Source organism: Globicephala melas, chromosome 17 (assembly GCF_963455315.2).
Source record: "Globicephala melas chromosome 17, mGloMel1.2, whole genome shotgun sequence".
In the NCBI taxonomy this organism is placed as follows: Eukaryota; Metazoa; Chordata; class Mammalia; order Artiodactyla; family Delphinidae; genus Globicephala; species Globicephala melas.
In genome coordinates, this window is record NC_083330.1 from 33693385 (window position 1) to 33715934 (window position 22550).

The 22550-nt window shown below is 35.4% G+C and overlaps 1 protein-coding gene across 4 annotated transcripts; it reads left to right on the forward strand.

Annotated features, from left to right (window-relative positions):
• The first annotated feature begins 149 nt into the window (after nt 1-149).
• Nucleotides 150-20819, forward strand: OSGIN2 (oxidative stress induced growth inhibitor family member 2). 4 transcript variants are annotated; one of them, XM_060287225.2, is made up of 7 exons: nt 151-468; nt 3790-4205; nt 8043-8197; nt 13599-13735; nt 14286-14477; nt 17006-17097; nt 19520-20819. In XM_060287225.2, the coding sequence occupies exons 2-7, from the start codon at nt 4102-4104 to the stop codon at nt 20553-20555; spliced, it is 1716 nt and encodes a 571-aa protein (XP_060143208.1). In that variant the 5' UTR covers nt 151-468; nt 3790-4101; the 3' UTR covers nt 20556-20819. The 4 variants fall into 4 exon arrangements, with proteins under 4 accessions (XP_030718708.1, XP_060143210.1, XP_060143208.1 ...); XM_030862848.3 differs by lacking the exon at nt 3790-4205 and having other exon boundaries at nt 150-468; XM_060287226.2 differs by lacking the exon at nt 3790-4205 and having other exon boundaries at nt 151-507.
• Nucleotides 20820-22550: the final 1731 nt, after the last annotated feature.

A 22550-nucleotide genomic window follows, 5' to 3' on the forward strand; every position in this document is an offset into this window, starting at 1 on the left:
CCCCCGCCCTCTCAGCCAACACTTCTTCAGGCCGGGCCCCTCGCTCTGGCCGCGGCTCCACCAATCCCGGGCCTCGCCCGCCGCCACCGCCTCCGCACCTGCGAGGAGGAGCCCGCCCGCCTCCGCCGCAGCCATCGCAGCGTCCCCGCCCCGTTCCGCCCCCTTCGCGGCACCCAGAGATCATAGGCCGCCGGCGTCCGGCTGCCAGTAGTCGAGGAGCGGAAGCCGCTTTCCTGAAGCGGGCTTGGGTGCTCCAGAGCCCGGCCGGCTGCTGAACCGCAGCTTCCGGCAGCCGCTGCAACGGCTAGGCGCGGGGCGCGGGCGCCCCGAGGACCCCGTAACCGGGCGGGCGTCCTGAACGGGCAACCCCGCCGAGGGAGGTGGCCGTGGCGGTCGCGCTCGGGCGCCCCGTGCGCCGCACTCCATGCCCGTGTGGTGCTGCCGCTGCTCCCTGGCCGGTCATTTCAGGTGACTTCTCCACCGTGGAAGAAAAGGGGGCAGGCGGAGGTTAGAGTGCTGCGGGGCCCTGCGGCAGGGCAGGGGCCGAAATGGGTAGAGGCCGCGCGGGTTAGGGAGTCGGGGACGGGTCGGGGGTGGAAGGCAAGCGCCTGAATTGCAGAGGCCTCCCGCCTCGGCTGCTGCTTCCTCCTGGTTCCTTTCTAGTCGAGGTTCCCCGCCTTGGCTCCTGGCTCTGGGAGACTCTCCTCTGTTGTCCCCTTTTCCTCTCCCTGGACCGTACTAGTCACGGGACTGCGGGACCGGCTAGGCCCGGATCTAGTCGGTTACGGCGAACTGAGACTTAAAAGTAGTGCAAAGTTTTAGTGAAGGGTTGTGAGGTTCTCCCAGCCCCACACACACCTTAAACATTTTTTTTTCTTAAAAAAAAAAAATCTAATAACGTAAGTTACTGGGTTGAAGGGAGGCAGGGAGCTATGTTTAAAATGTGATGTTCTAGCTACAAATATGTTTCTGACTTTTAAGATGTCAGTCATTGTAAGTCATATATATTGTAGAAATTTGAAAAATGTCGCGATTCTAGACTAACATTATGAGGAACGTTTTTAGGGGTGATACGGATAATACATTTTAAAATAAAAGTTTATTTACTAGATCTAGCACAGTTGGCCAACATTTCATTCAGTTATGGAGAGAAAGACCGAAAGCAATTTGAAACTAGTTTTAACCTTGTGGTGAAGAAAAGATAAGCTTAGCGAAGACTTTAGTGAAGTGCCTTGCCTTATATATACACGAATGTGCTAGAATAATGATATGCAAAACTTCTTTTGTAAAATATGAAATTCTGATCAGAGTTCTTAAATTGGGCTGCATATATAGACTTTAGGTGGCCAGTGAACTTGGATGTAAAGAAAGGTACCAGGAATTTTCACTCAACTTTAACCAAAATCTGTTTTCTTCAACTGTGAATATAAGCAGTAAATCACAGTAGTATTTGTGACTTTGTCATCAATAGAAATCACAAATATTTTCATACCACATTAATTGTTGCATATACCTAGAAATACTGTTTATTTATTTCTTCAAGATTACAGTAATTATTTTACATCACTGAACTTGTTATTTAATACAATAGAGGAATACATAAAAACATATTCCAAGTTTACTTTTTAGTTTCCTTGTAAATCCTGTTATGTGTTTAATAATATTATTCAAAGAAGAGGTCCAGAGGCTTCACCAAATTGCAAAAGGTGTGTAAGGCACAGAAAAGACTCAGAATTCCTGTTGAACTAGAGCAGCAATCCAGGCTTGCCTACCTTCTCAGTGAGTTTTGTAGGAGTCTCTAAATTCTGGATATTAAAAATTATTTTATGTAATAAACTGCTGGATATTAAATTCTAGGCAAATTTGTGTGGTGCTACTTGACAGTGATTTGAGAGTATCAGATCCACTTTGGAGAACTTTAGAAAACAAGTTCGCCTAGTGAAAACTTGTTAAACTGAAGCCCCTGAGAAAATAATATGCTTTTTAGAAAGTACTGTCCAAAAGCCTTTTGACACCTTTTGGTACAGTTGAATTCTAAGGACACAGCTTGGGATTCATACGTGTTCAACTAACCCTAGGTAGTAAATATCATGTGCTTACGTCCTTGTACAGAAATGTGGAGGAGGAGGTGAAAACAATGTATTTGCTATATTTTGATCTTGAGGGATAAGGGAAAACAAGCCTGCTAGCCAAAGAATAAAAATTGTGATTGATAAACCATATTTCCATTGTATAAACACCTCTATCTTATCTAAAATTTAAAAAAGAAAACGTTTATTTAATAATTAAAACATTTCCTTAGAAGAAGGTTTATAATTTACTAGCACAATTTTTTTTTTTTGAGTAATCTCATTAGGAGCACATTTTAAAACCAATAGTGACAGTGTCTACATTTTGGATCTTGCCTTATATCTGAAAGAATAAATATTGTGAGAGAACTGTCTCCTAACTTTCCAAGGAAGAAAACTTCCATACTTCCTGTTCTAGAAGATAAAGAGTGTGACTGACTTCCTTTGTGACTTTAGAACCTTCTTTTCTTATGGTAATATCAATTTGGTAAAAATCTAAGCTCATGCTTCCAAAGACTAAACTCAGGTAGTAAAGCATTTCATTTTGAAGGATCATTTAGAAAAGTATTGCTGGTGTGAGAAAAGTGTTTTGTTATTCAAATATTATGTCTGTGCCATCCTTTTAAATTTGTTTTGAGTCTTTGGACCATAATGTTTCAAAAACACAACATGGAAGGCATCTAAAATCATCTGAAATTTCAAATAGTCTTCTAATTTGATGCCTAAGAATAAGGTAACTATTTCTGCATATGTGTAAAGTGCTGTTCTTTACTATTCCTAAAATTTAATTATATTTTCCAATTTACTGCCTCAAAGGAAAAGTAGATTTTTTTAAAGTAGATTTTTTTATTACTCAAGTACTTGTTTTAAATAGAACAAACATTCAGCAAATTGGATATCTGCAGTGGAAATTTTCACTGTTCATAGACCTGTGAACACAGTATGCATATAGTATGCATATACTGTAAAATATGTACAGCAATACTAAATTTATAGTTTAGACTCTGAATTTTTTAGAAAGAATACTTACTAATAGGTCTTTGTTTCATTGTTGCTTTATGTAAATTCAGTGAACCTTATTTTCATTTCTTCTCTTGGTTCAGTTTTTCATGCCTGTGTTAAACCAGTATTTATCAAGTACCATGCAAGTTTATTACAAATAGTTTATACCAATATTATGGATTATATACACAAAGATTATACCTATGACCAGTTAGTAGAAAATCAGAACAAATTACATATACTCTGGAGAATTAAGATAAGCTAAAACTTTGGCTGTATATACTCTACTTGAGTCTTGGGAGAGACTAGTGTCAAATTGCTTGAGGCCCACACACACACAAAAAACCTACTAGATCTAGTAAATGAATTCAGTGATATTGCAGAATACAAGATCAACATACAAAAATCAGTTGTATTTCTGTACACTTACAATGAACAATCTGACAGTGAAATTGATAAAACAATTCAGTTTATACTAGCATCAAAGAGAATGAAATATTTAGGAATAAATTTAACAGAAGAAATGTGAAAGTTGTACATTGAAAACTAGAAAACATTGAAAAGAATGAAAGGAGGCCTAAATAAATGGTAAGGAATCCCATGTTCATGGATTGAAAAGCTTAGTATTCTTAAGATGGCAATAATGGCAATATTCCTTGAATTTATCTACAAATTCAGTGTAATCCTATCAAAATCCTAGCTGCCTTTTTTTTTTCAGAAATTGATGAGCAGATCCTAAAAGTCACATGGAATTACAAGGAACCCAGAATAGCCAAGACAATCTTGAAAAAAGAACAAAGTTGGAGGATTCACACTTCCTAATTTTACAACTTACTACAAAGAAACTGTAATCAAGACAGTGTTACGTTGGCATAAAGATAAACATAGATCAATGGAATAGAATTGAGAGTCCAGAAATAATTCCCTTCATTTGTTGTCAGTTGATTTCTGTGGGATCCCAAGACAAAAGGGAAATATCAGTCTTTTCAACAAATGATGCCAGGACAGATGAATATTCACAAGCAGAAGAATGAAGTTGGACTGCTACCTCATACTATATATAAAAGTTAACTCAAAATGGATGAAAGACCTAAATTTAAGAACTAGAACTATAAAACTCATAGAAGAAAACAGGTTTGTAATCTTAGATTAGGCAGTGCTTTCTTAGATATGACACCAAAAGTACAGCAACAAAAGAAAAAAATAAATTGGACTTGATCGAAAATTAAAACTTTTGTGATTTTAAAAGACAATATAAAGAAAGTGAAAAGACAACCCACAAAATGGGAGAAAATATTTACAAATCATATATCCAAAAAGGGACTTGTATCCAGGACATATAAAGAATTTTTTTAACTCAACAATAAAAAAGACAGCCCAGTTGGAAGGTGGGCAAATAATTTGAATTATTCTCCAAAGAAGATACACAGATGGCCAATAAGCACATGAAAAGATGCTTAACATTATTAGTCATTAGGGAAATGCTAATCAAAACTGCAATGAGATGCTACTTTACACCTACTAGAGTGGCTAAACTAAAAAACACAAAAAATAACATGCTGGTGAGGATGTGGAGACATTGGGACCCTCATATCACTGGTGGGAATGTAAGATGATGCACACTTGGGAAAATAGTTTGCTAATTCCTCAAGATGTTAAACATAGCGTTTACGGCCCAGCCATTGCATGCACTCCTAAGAGAAATGAAAACATTTATCCACACAAAAATTTATATGAATGTTCATAGCATATTTGTAATAGCCAAAAAGTGGAAACCATCCAAATGTTTATCAGCTCATGAGTGGGTAATATACAATGGAATATTATTCAGGCATAAAAAGGAATGAAGTACCAATATATCCTACCACCTGGGTGAACCTTGAAAACATGTTAAGTGGGAGAAGCCAGACACAAAAGGCTACATAATGTATGAGGAGTTCCATTTATTTGAAATTTCCAGAGTAGGCATCAGTAAGACAGTAGATTAGTGGCCGCCAATGGCTGCAGGGAGGGAAGAATGAAGAATGAGGGCTAAGGGGTGCAGCATATACTTTTGGGGTGATAAAATTTCTCTGAAGTTATTGGTAGTGATTGAAAAACCTTGTGACTACTTAGAACCCTGAATTGTACACTTTAAAAGGCTGAATTTTGGACTTCCCTGGCAGTCCAGTGGTTAAGTCTCCGTGCTTCCACTCCAGGGGGCGTGAGTGCAATCCCTGTCAGGGAACTAAGATCCCACATGCCAAGTGGTGCCGCCAAAAAAAAATAAATAGAAGGGTGAATTTTATATGTGAATTATATCTCATTAAAGGTCTTTTTTTTTAAAGCATTACCAAGTTCCCTCTATTTATTTACCTTGGTTTAAGGCCTGATCAGATGATCTGTTGTTTTTCTGATGTTTTTGAGCTCTTGAAAACTTTGTCTTTCTTGATAGAAGCCTAACAGAGGAGGCATTTTATTTCTAATTGTCTTAACCTCTTTTTTCTTAAGTATAAACCAATTATTTGAGAAGACTAGTCCAGTGTAATGAAAGATCCTTGTAAAATGTATAGTCGGGGTTGGTGGTGGTGGGATGAATTGGGAGATTGGGATTGACATATATGATTGGGAGATTGGGGTTGACTAATATGTATAAAATAGATAAATAATAAGAACTTGCTGTACAAAAATAAATAAAATTCAAAACAAAATGTATAGTCAATTTATAGAATTGATAGCTATATTAAAATTCTGAGGCCTGCAAGAAAAAAAAAAAGGTTTCTTGAGACATCTTGACTTAGAATATTAAATGCTTCTTAATAAGTTATTAAAAAAATGAATTCTACTGTACCTTTAAGTAAAAGTGATTCGGAGTTTAAGCCAACACTTCTAGCCATGATTTTTTTGTTCTTAAGGAATTTAAATATTAAATATTTGTTTCACAGTGTTTATTTTTAGACTTAAGAAACTGACCAAGGCATTTTAGATCATTGAGTTTTGCTTATAAAATCAAATATGGTAGTAACTGCTAAAGTACCTTCATTCAGTCATTCAGAGGATTATCAGTTTGCTCTCAGAGTGTACAGGATATCAGATAATATTCAAGTATCTAGTTTAATATTTATATAGTCTCAAGTTGACTCTAACCCCCAGCATATCTGCCCTTTTATTAATGTGAAACATTTGTTAGGGTTTGAAGAAGGAGACATCTTTTTAATTATCAGAATCTTAGAGTGATGATCATTTTTATTAATTAAATTCCAGGTTATATATATGGAAGCAACAGTGTTTGAGATAGGGATGTCAGGAGGAGACTGGCCATGATGTCTGCATCTCATGAAAAAGAACTGTGGCCTTTACAACCACCATAATATTAACGAGGCCTGGATACCTAAAAGGACTAATCAGAAGCATCCAAAGGAAGCTGGGGAACCTGTCCTGGGCACACACTTTGGAGAAATATCAGGGACAGGCTCAAGTATAATATATCCTTGTTGAGTTCAGTTGTCAAGAAGCAGAAGGCAAGACAGCCAGTACATCTGGATCTGATCAGTGGTGGGAGTTGGAATGCTCTGAAAGGGAGGGATTGAGCATAAGACTTCTTTCAGGGGCAGGCTTGCAATGTGAGGAGGGGCTTTCCTAAGTAGCCATATCCAAAGGGTATCAGTTCTGGCCAAAAGGGGCCATGTATTGTTAGGGGAGCCCAATTACTGGGGGTGGGAAATCTATCAGTGTATCCTGGGGAACTCTGCCCTATCCTGGGGTAGTTCGGGAACTTGGAAAGTTATAGGGAAGCAGAAATTTTGGTCTCTGCCTAATTCTTTCCATGTGTCATCCTCGCCCAAGGATCAGTGAGTCCTGTGAAATAACTGATCCATTCCCATGTTTATCATTTTAGGAATAGTAATAAGCACACTCACCCACTGGTCAGTACTGTTTAATATTTTCAGACATTGGCCTGTTTCTGACTATATGAAAATGAAAAATAATTCAGGAATTCTGTTCTGAAGTTATCTCTAGTATAATGCAAAACTAACTGTGTTCAAAGGATACTCCATTTATTACATGAGCTTGTCAGAACGCCAAAACTAGTTTCTAGGGAGGCAGTTGGGAAAGAAGGTAGACTGGAAATTAATGTTAAGATCTTTGCATTTTTCAGTATCTCTTTGAGAATAAGATGTATAAACCTTATTTTTTTACCAAAATGCACCATTTGTAATATATAAGTTCAGTAACTTTTCCTTAAAGTATTATGTGACTGTTTTTTCCCAAATATACTACCTCTATTGCACTCATCTTTTTACTAATGAGAAAAAAGTGAATGAGAAACTTTCCAGTCCTAGGAGATCTCAGAATTATAAAAATCCCTAATACAATGTTATGTCTTTGGTCATTAAAAATAGCTTCTTATTTAAGACTTGCCTTCAAGGCATTAAAGAGACATGAGCAGCTACATTCAGCCCTCCATATCCACATGTTCTGCCTCCATGGATCCAACCAACTGCAGATGGAAAATATTTGGGAAAGAAAAAATTCCAGAAAGTTCCAAAAAGCTAAACTTGAATTGGCTGCATGCAGGCAACTACATACATAGCATTTACATTGTATTAGGTGGTATAAGTAATCTAGAGATGGTTTAAACTATGTGGGAGGATGTAGGTAGGTTATATGCAAATAGTATGCCATTTTATATAAGGGACTTGAGGATCCATGGATTTTGGTATTTGGGGAGTGAGGGTGGGGTTCTGGAACCAACCCCCCTTGGATACCGAGGGACCACTGTATTTAGGATTTCTAGCAAAGTGGTGTACATTGACGTGGCTAAGGTACTAATTTGAAAGCATTAATCAAAAGGATTTCCTTTTCTCCTTTTATGGAACTATTGAATATTTTATGGCCTAAATAAAATCTGAATAAAGACAGATTTTTATAAAGGCTATATTGACTGTATATCTGTTGTTTTGTTTTTGTTCCATATTTTCCTTTTAAAAGAAACTATAGTGACCCTGAAACTGAAGGAGAGATTTTTAATTCCTTAGTGCAATATTTTGGTGATAATTTGGGGCGAAAAGTTAAAGCTATGCCATTAGTTGAAGAAACTTCTTTACTTGAAGATTCATCAGTGACTTTGCCTGTGGTAGTAATAGGTAAGTTTTATTGCATTTTGTCTCTTAAAATTACAGTTCTGATCCTTACTACTTTTATAAATGCACAGTTGCATAGCATAAGTTCTTAGGATTGTATTGAAAAGTATTCTTAGGTTGCTTAATATTTTTAAATAACCAATAACCAAATCCTTGGAGAGAGGAATTGGTTGATCTGATATTAGATTCTGTGTTAGAATAGAACATTTTTTCATTGAAGGGTTGATATTACTCTATTATTTTAAAATATCAGTAGTCTATCAGTTGTGTTACTTATATGACAGTGTCATGATAATGATGATAACCAATGTTATTAGAGCCCTGTATAGAGCATTCTGTGTACATTATTGGATTATGCCTTAAAACGCTATAGCCCTCTGAGGTTGTAGGGTATGGACAGACAGGGAAACTCAGTAGTTGAGTAACCTGTGCAAGTTAGTAGTCAGTGCTCAGTTAGTAAAGAACATTATAGTACTCTACAGTTAGGTTTATAATATTTTAACCATATGTTACTATTGTATATCTATTGTACCACCTCAATAGATAGGTATATAAGATTAAAAATTAAGTTATTAATAAAACCTAATTCAAAATTATAAAATTTTATGATTTTGTTTTATTGCATGTATTTAATTACCTGTCATATGTATCTTTAATATTCAAACTCATGAAGTTTGACAAGTACTATAGTGTGAAACCAAGCCAAAGGAAGGAATTATGGGACATAATGTACCTTGATGGCATACAACTTCCTTAGTTTCTTTGACTTGTTTCAAGTTAATGGAGAGGAAAGTCCTGTGCTCTGTCTGGCATATTGACATCTCTCCATAGGAGATTCAGTAAAGGAAGGAAGGAAGGAAAGCAAGATAGTTCTACACTAGATTCCCCTCTAGGGGAGCTGACAGTGTTTGCAGTATTTCTCATCCAAGATATCTTGGAAACTAAATCTCACGTTCATTTCCCACTTATATCCAACCCTGGTTTTCCATCCTGGATGTCTTGCCATAGGCAAAGGAACCTATGTCTTCTTGTTCTAGTTGGGCTATGGCAGGGTCAGAAAAGGAAAAACTACTTTCATCTGCACCTTACTTCCCCCAAAACAATCTGTTCCTATTTTGCCTCAGCTAGCCAAAGCGTAGCTTAACCTCATGTATATAGGGCTATTATTGCTGGCAGTAGCACTGCCAGCTGATCATAATAAAGGGCTAATTTCCTTAATGTATGTAATTGGTTTTCTGTTGCTGTCATAACACATTACCGCAAACCTGGTGGCTTTAACAACATAAATGTATTTAACTGTTCTATAGAACAGAAGTCCAACAGTGGTCTCACTGGGCTAAAATCAAGGTATCAGCAGGGCTGCATTCCTTTTGGAGGCTCTAGGGTAGATAGAATGTTTCCTTGCTTTCCCAGTTTCTAGAGGCTAGTATTCCTTGGCTCCTGGACCCCTTCTGCATCTTCAAAGCCAGCAGTGTTGTTTCTCTTTTAACCTTTCATAGTTATGGTTCCTCCTTACCACAGGTGGGAAAGGGTCTCTGTTTTTAAGGACTTGTGTGATTAGATTGGGCCCACCTGGATAATCCAGGCTACTCTCTCTAGCTCACGGTCCTTAATTTAATCACATCTACAAAGTCGTTTTTCTCTGTAAGGTAACACGCTCAGGTTCTTGGGGTTAGGAATGGGAAATCTTTGGGAGTTGGGGTACATTCTGCCTGTGTATATATTTCTCTATGAACTGTTTATTTGTATTCTTTTTGTATTGTCTTTTGAGTGTTATTTCTTTTTGATTCTTTGAGATATTAACTCCCACTATTTTTCGTATAGTCAGTATTTATTTTAATAGGCTTTATTTAGAGCAGTTTAAGTCTATAGGAAAATGAAACAAATTACAGAGAATATTTCTGTAAATACTCTCCCAACCCCCTTTTATACCTTTTATTAACATCTTTATTATATATTCCTTTTCTTCTCCTTCCCAACCCCCTTTTATACCTTTTATTAACATCTTGCTTTGGTGTGGTACATTTGTCACAATTGATGAACCACTGTTTTTATACATTATTATTAACTAAAATCTATAGTGCACATTAGGGTTCACTCTTTGGGTTGTACAGTTCTATGGGTTTTGCTGGGTGTATAATGTCATGTATTATAACATCATATAAAATAGTTTCACTGCCCTAAAAACCTCCTGTGTTCCACCCATTAATCCTTTCCTTCAACTATCAAACCTTGGTAACAACTGATCTTTTACTATCTCTATAGTTTTGCCTTTTCCAGAATGTCATATATATGGAATCACTGTATGTAGCCTTTTCAGACTGGCTTATTTGACTTAGCAATATGCATTTAAGATCCTTCTCTCTGTCTTTTCATGGCTTGATACTCATTTCTTTTTATCACTGGATACTATTGCATTGTATGGATGTTTCAGTTTATCCATTCGCTTATTGAAGCACATCTTGGTTGCTTACAGTGTTTGACATTTATGAGTAAAGTGCTGCAAACATTTATGTGCAGATTTTTGCATGGCCATTAAGTTTTCAACCCACCTAGGAGTGTGATTGCTGGGTCATATGGTAAGACTATGTTTAGCTTTTTAAGAAACTGTCAAATTGTCTTCCAAAGTGACTGTATCATTTTGCATTCCCAGCAACTATGAATGAGAGTTCCTGTTGTTCCACATCCTTGGAAACATTTGATACTGTCTGTGTTTTGGGGTTTAGCCATTCTGATAGGTGTGTAGTATCTTGTTTTAATTTGCAGTTCTGTAATGATATACAATGTTGAGTAATTTCTCATATGCTTATATTCCATCTCTATACCTTGAGGTACAGAGCTTTTCCCTACTTTTTAATTGATTGTGTTGGTGGTTTTCTTATGGTTGAGATTTAAGAGTTCTTTGTATATGTTAGAAACAAGTACTTTATCAAATACATGTTTTGCAGATATTTGCTCCTAGTCTGTGACTTGCCTTTTCATTCTCTTAACAGTTACTTGGCAGAGCATAAGTTTTAAGAAGTCCTGCATATCAGTTTTTTTCTTTCATAGATCTTGCTTTTGGTGTTATATCTAAAAACTCATTACCAAACCCAACGTCACCTAGATTTTCTCATAGTTATTTTCTAGATGTTTTATAATTTTATGTTTTATATTTAGGTCTATAATCTGTTTTAATTCATTTTTGTAAAGATATAAAGTTAGTATCTAGATTCACATTTTTTACATGTGGATGTCCAGTTGTTCTAGTACCATTTGTTGAAAAGATTATCCTTTCTCCATTGCATTGCCTTCGCTCTTTTGTCAAAAATAAGTTGACTGTATTTGTGAGGATCTGTCTCTTGGCTGTCTATTCTGTTCCATTCATTTATATATTCTTTCATTTCCACACTGTCTTATTGACTGTAGTTTTACAGTAAGATGAAGTTGGATGGTATTAGCCCTAACTTTGTTCTTCAATATTATATTGGCAGTTCTGGGTCTTTTGCCCTTCCATTTAACTTTAGAATCAGTTTGCCAATATCCACAAAGTAACTTGCTGGGATTTTTATTTTGATTGCATCAAATCTGTAGATCAAGTTGGGAAGAACTGACATCTTAACAATATTGAATCATTCTATCCATGAACATGGAATAGCTTTCCATCAATTAGATATTCTTTGATCTCTTTCATCAGAGTTTTGTGGTTTTTCTCATTTAGATCTTATGTGAATTTTGTTAGACTTATACCCAAGTATTTCTTGCAAATATAAGTGGGGTTGTGTATTTAATTTCACATTCTACTTGTTCATTACTGGTCTGTAGGAAAGCAATTGACTTGTATATATTAACCTTTTTCATGCAACATAATTGCTTGTTACTTCCAGGAGGTTTTTTTTGGTAAATTCTTTGGGACTTTTGACATAGATAATCATGGCATTTACAAACAAAGACAGTTTTGTTTCTTCTTTCCCAATCTGTATACCTTTAATTTCCTTTTCTAGTCTTAGTGCATTAGCTGGGATTTCCATTAAGGTGTGTGATGAGTAGGAATGGTGAGAAGAGACATCCTTTTCTTGATCTTATAGGGAAAACCCCCCTAATTTCTCACCATTAATTATGATGTTAGCTGTAGGATTTTTGTAGATACTCTTTGTCGAGTTAAGGAATTTCCCCTCTGTTGTTTGTTGAGAGTTTTTACATGAATAAGTGTTGGGTTTTCTCAAATGTTGTTTTCTATTTCTGTTGGTATCATGATTTTTCTTTAGTTTTGTCTCTTTCTTTTTGATTCAAGGAAATTAGCTCTTTACCTCAGATCTTAACTCCCAGTATTTGCCATTTAAAAAAAATTTTATGAAGTCAAATGGTTTATTTTCCTTTCTGTCTTTTGAGTTTTGTGTTGTACTTAAAGGCTTCTTGCTACAGCATTATAAGTAGAAATATTAACCTCTTTCCTAATATTATGATGTTACTTTTCATGTTTATATCTTTGAGCTTATTTTATTTGGGGCAAAATATTAGACAAGGAACAGGATATTTTTCTGATGGCTTACAGTTGTCCCAGATAGATTAAATTTTTGGTAGATGGATATAATAGAGAAGTGGCGACCCAGACTAAAAGAACTACAGAAATCAAAGTAGTTGTTGGAGTTCAACAACAACAAAAAATCCAGTTTGGTTTTGGGTAAAGGATATAGAAATACAGGAGGGAAATTATTAAGAGGTGGGACTTGGAAGATGGTTGAGACCAGAACATGGAGAACACTGGATAGAAGAAACAAGCAATGAAGGGCTTTGGGTAGAGTGGGTAACATAGCGCAGGTAACATAATGAGAACTCTGTTATGAGAGCTCATTTGAATGTAGAATGTGAAATGATTTGAAGTAGGTGAATCTTGAAGAGGAACAAGAAGAGTTTTTGTCTTCTGAGTGAGAATATATGAGTGAGAATAACAAAGGCAACTGAATGGATATAGGTGACAAAATACGTTTAACCAGAACCTGATTAACTTAGGATTTTCCTGGTAAGTATCATACCAGCAAAGGAATGAGGTTTAAAGGAGAGGCCACCAAAATGGAAGAACTCATGAATTTGCTTTTGAACACATTGTGATTAAGTTATTAGTGGTTCAGTGAGGTGAAGAAGTGGCATATGGAAATTTGGGATATATTTTTGGGGTAAGAGGTCAGCCTAGATATCTAATTTTGAGGGTTAGTAGCATAGAGAGTTGAAGCTTTGAGTAGGTGAGACTCCCAAAAGAAAATAGGAGAGAAGACAAAAATCTTCTCTTGTGAATACTTGGCTTTGAGAGTTTAGAGAAAGAAGAATTGGTGAAGGAGAAAAACCATCTGTGAAACAGAAAAGCCAAAGAACATGAGTATTAAGATGCAAGATACACCCCTCTCTACCTTTTTTTTTTTAATAGGAAATGGACCCTCAGGAATCTGCCTTTCTTATATGCTGTCAGGCTACAGACCATATTTATCATCAGAAGCAATACATCCAAACACAATCTTACATAGCAAATTAGAAGAAGCAAGACATCTTTCCATTGTTGATCAGGTATTATTTTTCACATGTTGATGCTTTTAAATTTATTTATACTGAGACAAGGTTAGTTTTCTACTATATAAGCATTGTATTTCTTAGCTGAAAACCTTTTCTTCTAAGTAACACCTAACATTTTAATTTTAGAATTGTAAATATATTCTGCTGAGTTGCTTCCATTTATTTTCCTGAATTAATTAGAGCAGAATTTCACAAATTATTTCCTGATGGAGTTTAATAGGTGCTCTATGCTCTGGTAAGTTTGGGAAATGCTGCTTTTTATTATTAGAGTGTCATGGTAGACATAGTAAGGCATACTAGCATATTAAAGGCATCTTCAAGTTTTATAGTAAAATGATCTGATTAGCTTTTTGAAACCCAACCTTTTCCCGTACTTATTTGACCAGAGAATCTATTAAGATCTCAAGGAATGTCAGTGTTTTGTAGCACACTCTATAGGAAATGCTGGATTACAATAATGGTCTTCACTATTATTATGTTAGCCGGAGTTTGTTTTTCCAAATTCTATCTGCCTTTTTTCTTTCTTTAAAAAAAAAAAATTCAGGACTTAGAGTACTTGTCTGAGGGCCTTGAGGGTCGATCATCCAATCCTGTTGCAGTACTTTTCGACGCACTTCTTCATCCAGATGCTGACTTTGGGTATGATTATCCATCCATTTTGCATTGGAAATTGGAACAGCATCATTATATCCCTCACTTAGTTCTTGGTAAAGGTCCACCTGGTGGAGCTTGGCATGTGAGTATATTTTCCTTAGCATTTTAGTGAATGTGAATTATTATAAGTCATCTTGATAAGACCATTTTGATTCTTAAACATTATGATATAATATTATATATGATGATTACCACATCTTTATCTGAGAATTTTAATGTGTTTGGATAAATATGAATTAATTACTAGTAGAAATTAAGCCAAATTTGATTAGTGATAATGTCTTAGAATAAGTGTTTCTCTAAGAATTATACAGAAAATATTTCAAGATGTTTTGCATAGTACAACATTTTTAATTCATTTATTCATTGTAGAGTTTACAAAATTTCACACAGTATTTCATTCTAATATGTATTATTTCCCTACATTTTCAAGATCTTAAATGAAAAATGTAAAAGAAAAAAGTTTGTATTAGTCTGCTTGGGCTGCTAAAATAAAATACCATAGACTGAGTGTCTTAAACAACAGATTCACACTTTGAAGGCTGGAAAGTCCAAGATCAAGGTGCCAGATGATTCAGTTTATGGTGAGGGCTCTTTTTCTGGCTTGCAGACAGCTGCTTTCTTGCATATCCTTATGTAGCAAAGAGAGTGTGAACTCTCTTCTTGTAAAGCCACTAATCCTGTTATGAGGGCATCAGCCTCATGACCTCATCTAGCCCTAATTACCTTCCAAAGGCCCCATCTCCAAGTGCCATAACGTTGGGGGGTTAGGGTTTCAGCATGTGGATTTGGGGGGTGATACAATTCAGTCCATAGCAGAGGTTAAACCAGAGGACTATCAACATAAAGATTCAGCATATTTCATTAGCGGGCAGCAACTAATAATTATTCTTCACTCCTGTGTCCTTAGCAGTTAGTATAGTGTCTAGTGTGTGGTGAGTGCTCACTTGTACAAATAAATGTTAAATAATTTTTGCTGTGTTATGAAATAAAGACTTCATGGGAATTTTAACTTTAAATATCAAATCTTTAGTATAAACTTCAGTTGGATATTCCTATATTAGTGCAATGTTATATGGCTAAAAGTTGTTTACATTTATCAAACGATTGTTTCAGAGTATTTGGGGACTTTATAGATTATATCACTGACTTTTTCATCTTAATTACCTTTATAGTAATGGATAGCAACTATCAAAATATCTGTGCCTTTTAGCTTACATGTTTATATTTGCTTTGTTAATAAGTAGCATTCTTAATAAAACTGCATTTATTGGAAAAGCCATAATATATTTTTTAAGTTTTTAGAGAACCTTCTATAAATTCCTGAGGTTTTATTGTACATATATATTTTCTGCTTGGAAAAATGTGCAGGCAATATTTGATCTCTGTTACTTCATTTCTCCCACTTACATTCAGGAAAGTTAAAGTATGGATAAGCCTTGATTACTAAAAACATATTTGAATCAGTGCTAAAGCGATATATACCTGAAACTTGGTTCTAATCCTAGTATCAGGCCCAGCCTGCTTCGAAGCAGTGGCAACTTGCTACATTCTCTTCCTGTGGTGATCTTGTACTGTCACAAATAATATGACTTTATAAGCCATAGCACATAGTAAGTGCTCTGTAAATGTTAGCCAATAATAATAACAAGTCCCATTCCCAATACTGGGCTGTGTAGAAACAGGACAAGAAGTGTTCAGATAAAAGAAGGCATAGCCTAAAAGAGTTGGTTGAAAGAGATCATTGGGAAAGGTGCTTTTGGCCCTTGGGCTTTTCTTGCTTTGTACTGAGCAAAGTAGAAGTAGGGCAAGCTTGAAGGGGCTCACTTCCTTAAAGGCAGCATTAGCCTCAGCAGTGAGTCTGTTCTTAATCAGGCAACCACTAACTTATTTCCCTAGTTTTAGAAAGCGATGCCTGCTATATTGAAACCAGCTTAGACTTCACAATCATAATTGATTGGGGTGGGGGGGAAGCCATTTTGCTGCCCATTTAAAAAAATTTGTTGGGCTTCCCTGGTGACGCAGTGGTTGAGAGTCCGCCTGCCGATGCAGGGGACGCAGGTTTGTGCCCCAGTCCGGGAGGATCCCACATGCCACAGAGCGGCTGAGCCCGTGAGCCATGGCCGCTGATCCTGTGTGTCCAGAGCCTGTGCTCCGCAACGGGAGAGGCCACAGCAGTGAGAGGACCGCGTACCGCAAAAAAAAGAAAAGATTTGTTAATAATATTAAAATGGAAAGACATTTAAAGCGTTAGAAATGAATGAACTTTTCCCCTTTTGTTTAAAATGAAAATACTGATTTGCTCCTCTAACACGATATTCTGCATCTAATTATGTTGATTATAGGCATTGGGTAATATTGTAAATCTGATTTATAAATATATAGTTACATGAAAGAAGGAATATAGATACTACCAAGTGTTGAAAATATCTGAAAGTTAATTGGAATAAATTTCCAGAGGTGATTTACACAACCATTTAGGATTTATTAGAGCTCTGCTTATCCAGACTTAATTATAGTAAATGAGATGGTTTTGGTTAAAAAAAAAGAAAAAAAAACCTTGTTACTGATAAAATGTGTTTTTTGATTGTACATTTTTTATTCAAATAGAATATGGAAGGCTCGATGTTGACAATCAGCTTTGGAAATTGGATGGAGCTACCTGGACTTAAATTTAAAGATTGGGTATCTAGCAAACGAAGGTAAAGATAAAACTATTAAAATTTTGGTGTACAATGGGAGTCTGTCAGCAAATCTCAAACTAGCTGTGATCCTGTCTTAGATGAATAATATTGATGCATGTGTCTTTCAAATAAAACCTCTTTGCAGCAGTGGTTATGAGCTAGTTTCTATTTAGAGATTTTATAAAACTAAGCACACAGAAGTAAGGGCTTGTCTACAGATTGTTAATCATAGTTTTATCCCACTCTCCTGTTAAACCACTCTGTTTTGTTACTTTCTTGTCCACCTACATATCCTTTCCTTATTTACTTATTTTTATGAGTGGATATATATAACTTATTTTTATGAATGGATATATAACTTCATGTATGCATATCTCATGTATACATACCTAAAGTATTTGACTTTTCAGAGTAGAAGAGTATATATAATGAATAATTTTAAAACGCTTAAGATTTATATGATCTGAAGAGAAACCAGAATATATATAATGAATAATTTAGAATGATGGAATAAAATAGAATCCATGATGTGATTGCCTACTTGGCTGTAGAGGTGAATATTTAATAAGAATACTAAAATATGAGAATAGAAAATATGAAAATCCCCTAACACAACATTGTAAAACAACTATACCTCAATGAAAATTAATTTTAAAACAAAGAAAATATGAAAATCTCAACTTGAAAGAATAAAAGTTTATTTTGTATTTATTTGGGAGAAAGAACCCAAAATTTAAAAAGAAATATGAAAAGCCCTATCATTTTCAAGCCATTTTCATTCCTATAGATAGGAACTACTAATACACAGAATCTACTCTACTTTGCTGCCAGAAACAATAAATTAAAGCAGGAAGTTACTCAACCTTTGTTAGAACAGGGCTGTAATGTTTGAATGCTTGACTTTCTGCTAGATAGAAACCATGTTAATCTACAGTAATTATCCTTAATTTAAGAAGATTTAAGGAAAGTAAATTTAGACCAGAGTAAATTTAAACCTTTCAAATATGACTTTTGGGTTTTTAAAAAGGAATTTTATATGGGTTTGAAATGTTAAGTTGCAAAATCAGGCAAATTGTACAAGTTCTTGATTTTCATAAGTAAGAAAGTGAAATTGCTCAACATATTTTTCCCTTTATGATGTGGGTAAGAAAGGGAAAGAAAGCTTTATGATTTACATACCAGAGTGTTCATCCTTCTAAATTGAGCATATTGTGTGTTTAAGTAATATGTGAAAATGAATCTTGTGATAAATATTAGCTTTAGTTCCTGCCCTTGCATAGTGTTAAGACTCTTAGACCTCTAGAGATTGGCAGGGTTTAAATCCTGACTCTGTACCTTCTAATGTTATGACCTTGGTCAAATAACTTAAACTAGCTATCAACTTCCTAGTTTGCAAAATGAAGATAATAATAATAGTAACTATTACATAGGGTTTCTGTACAAATTGAGAGTTAATACATTCTAAATCTTAATTATTAGTCATTAAACTTTGAACTTCTTCCAGTTACAAGTTACACTGAATTATGTGAAATGATTTGGTGTTTTTTCTGGGTTTTCTTGGCCCCACTGCATGGCTTATGGGATCTTAGTTCCCCAACCAGGGATCAAACCCCGGCCCTCGGCAGTGAAAGCACGGAGTCCTTACCACTGGACCACCAGGGAATTCCCTGATTTGGTGTTTTTATTTCTACTTACTTCTAATTGGGGCATTGTTTAAGGATACTAATGCCCATTGCTTTAAATTTCAAGTGAAAAATAAAAGATGTATTAACGTGCTTTTTTCATAAAGAGCAGCTTATATTTATAGATCTCTTTATGAGTAGGAAAACACAGAGAGAGAACTGTTATCTACTTAAATATGATTTTGTTCAGCAAAAGACTGATCTGAATTATTTTTGGTCATTAGGAAAACAGAAAGCAACTTATTAAAAATCGTGTCTAGATATTATGTTTGAGAAGTATATGTATTGCAGTCAGACCTGTAATATCTCGATGGTTGTAAACAATTCAGTCAATAGTTAAATAGAATACAGACTGAATAGTATAGCTATAGACTGAATTATTTAGATTACAATTGTGACATAGACTAAAATAGTCTAATTTTCAGATATCCACATTTTAATCCATTTATTTAATAAAAGTTTATTGATAAAGGCAGCTAATCTGAACAGATACTTATACAAGGCATTGGGGAAACAAAGATGCATTAAATACAATCTCTACCCTCATGGGACTTCCTCCATTGATAAACTAATTTATTAACATTTTTAAAGAAAAGGAAAGGCTTTCTTTCTTTGTAAAGTGTTATGGTAAGTGTTAGCTTTAGCTTGGACAGTCCAGAGGAATTAAAAAGATGTAATAGTTTACTAGATGGAGAAGTGCTAATCATGGAAACTAAAAGTATTATCCTCATAGAATATATTTCCTTTTCTTTTTATAGGAACCTAAAAGGGGATCGAGTTATGCCAGAGGAAATAGCTCGCTACTATAAACATTATGTAAAAGTCATGGGTCTTCAGAAGAATTTCAGAGAGAATACTTACATTACCTCTGTATCAAGACTCTACAGAGATCAAGTTGATAATGATGGTCAAGACAGAGATATTTCAACACAGCATTTACAGATAGAGAAGTCAAAATTTACCAAGAGAAACTGGGAAATCAGGGGTTATCAGCGAATAAGAGATGGTTCCCATATTCCCTTCTGTCTCTTTGCTGAAAATGTAGCTCTGGCAACCGGAACATTGGATTCTCCTGGCCGTTTGGAAATTGATGGGGAAGATTTTCCTTTTGTGTTTCATTCAATGCCTGAATTTGGAGCCGCTATAAGCAAAGGACAGTTGTGTGGCAAAGTGGATCCAGTGTTAATTGTAGGTTCTGGGCTTACCGCAGCTGATGCAGTACTGTGTGCTTACAACAATAATGTCCCTGTGATTCATGTATTTCGCAGACGAGTAACTGATCCAACCTTAATTTTCAAACAGCTTCCCAAAAAGCTTTATCCAGAATACCATAAAGTCTATCATATGATGTGTACTCAGTCATATTCTTTAGACTCAAATCTTTTATCTGATTATACCAGTTTTCCTGAGCACCATGTGCTTTCCTTTAAGTCGGACATGAAATGCATTCTTCAAAATATCTCTGGATTAAAAAAAATATTTAAGCTCTCTGCAGCAGTAGTATTGATAGGTTCTCATCCCAATCTGTCCTTTCTGAAGGAGCAAGGGTGTTACCTGGGCCACAACTCAAGCCAGCCAATCACATGTAAGGGTAATCCTGTGGAAATAGATGCATATACATATGAGTGTGTTAAAGAAGCCAACCTTTTTGCATTGGGTCCTTTGGTTGGAGACAATTTTGTTCGATTTTTAAAGGGAGGGGCACTGGGTGTTACACGCTGTTTAGCTACAAGACAGAAGAAAAAAAAGCAGCATTTATTTGTTGAAAGAGGAGGAGGAGATGGGATAGCTTAGAGCAGGTTTACAAGTAATTTATATGAACACTTTACCATTAAAGATTTTTAATAGTGGTTTTACAGTGTACTGGCTTGAATTTTCTGAACTTGAATTAACTGAGAGAGTCTCAAGCTATAGTAACTATTTTTTAAAGTTACCAGAATTTGGTGTCCTAATTACATTATAATGTATCAAAGGTGTCAATTGTCAGACAAATAGAAACACTGCCAATTTGGTATACTTTAAGTTCTCACTTAACTAAAACATTCTTTTCTTCCAAGACATTTTTTGTGATCATTGTTGCTTATTTATGTTTGATTACAAAATATGACAGCATTGAATCTATAAAACCACAGTCATTAGGCCAGAGGTTTCCCTCACTTTATATATTGGGTCACCTTGCTGCTCAAAGGGTGGTTCAAAGATAGCATCAGCTTCATTTCTGGCTTGTTAGAAAGGTAGACTCTCAGGACCCACAACAGACTTACTGAATCAGAAATTACATCTTAATGAGATCCTCAAGGAATATGTATGCTTATTAAAGCTTGAGACACACCGGTCTAAAAGAAAATGGGATGTAAAAAGGTACAGATAGATGCTGAGGGTGGGTGGAAGTAGAGGGCATATACTACTCAGGTTTTATTTATTTTGAAATTATCAATTGTATAAATCTAATTTATTAACAAATATGGGCTTTTAAAATTTTTATTGTTGAAACCTTGACAGGTAATTCATAGTTTCAGCTTCTAATTTAAACAGTCCAATAATGTTGGCATATACTGAGACATCCAGGAACCTGCTGAGATATTTTTTAGAGATATATTCTCTAGTTAACTAGCATAATACTATTTGCAGTTCAATAAATTTTGAATGGAACAATTTATTCCTTTGTGAACACTGAGTTAAGTTCTGTCACTGAAACTTAAGATATTTGGGCATAAGTACTTATAATATTGCAATACTTTTTGAGTATTACCAGAATTATTAAACATTAAAATTGAAAAAGTTAAAACCTGTCTTTTCTATTCTCAAGGTGATTACTTTGAAATTTGTTCACTGGAGATGACATAGCATTTAATCCTTTGGTTATTTATTGAATTATGTTCTATCTTGATTTATATTTAGGTGTGCTTAATGTCTTGTGTTTTCATGCAGATCCCCAGAAATTTAGTATTAGACAAGAAAAGTGTTACTTGTGAAGTTCTCCATGGCAAATTGAATTTCTGAAGTCTTTTTCTCTCTTTTTTTTTTGGTAAAATTTATTTCACCTGGAATGTGTTTATTCAAAGTCTATTTCTATTTTATTTATTTATTTATTTATTTATTTATGGCTGCATTGGGTCTTCGTTGTTGTGCACGGGCTTTCTCTAATTGCAGTGAGTGGGGGCTACTCTTCATTGCAGTGCGTGGGCTTCTCATTGCTGTGGCTTCTTGTTGCGGAGCGCAGGCTCTGGGTGCGCGGGCTTTAGTAGTTGCGGCTCGCGGGCTCTAGAGTGCAGGCTCAGTAGTTGTGGCACACAGGATTAGTTGCTCTGTGGCATGTGGGATCTTCCTGGACCAGGAATCAAACCCATGTCCCCAGTATTGGCAGGTGGATTCTTAACAACTGTGCCACCAGGGAAGTCCCTCTTTTTTTTTTTTTAGTATTAAAAAATGGACTAAAAGTATTTTTCTGTTCATGTTATTGCAATGTTATGTGCTTACAGAATAACAATTCACCTTAAAATAGAATTGTTTGGAATAGACATCTACAACTAGCTGTTTCAGATGAATTCTTACACTCTTGATAACTGTCATGTATGATTAACTTGGTTTTAGAAATGACTTACCCAGTTTTTATAATGGTAACTTTTTCAGATTAGTTTCACATCTATTGATATGGTATAACATCCTTTCATGCACTTGATTGAGCATTTTCTTGTTTGTTCTTTTGAGTTCTGAATGAGTTGGATTGGATGTTTTTCTTAATGTCGATTCTAAATTGAAAATGACATTGTTACAAAGATGGTTTCT

Excerpts from the sequence above, each read along its gene's own strand:
- OSGIN2 (XM_060287225.2), top strand. The coding sequence starts at position 4,102 with ATGAAGTTGGACTGCTACCTCATACTATATATAAAAGTTAACTCAAAA. Across the intron at positions 13,736-14,285 it reads ATCTTTCCATTGTTGATCAG|GACTTAGAGTACTTGTCTGA; the intron begins GTATTATTTTTC and ends AAAAAAATTCAG. Across the intron at positions 17,098-19,519 it reads TGGGTATCTAGCAAACGAAG|GAACCTAAAAGGGGATCGAG; the intron begins GTAAAGATAAAA and ends TTCTTTTTATAG.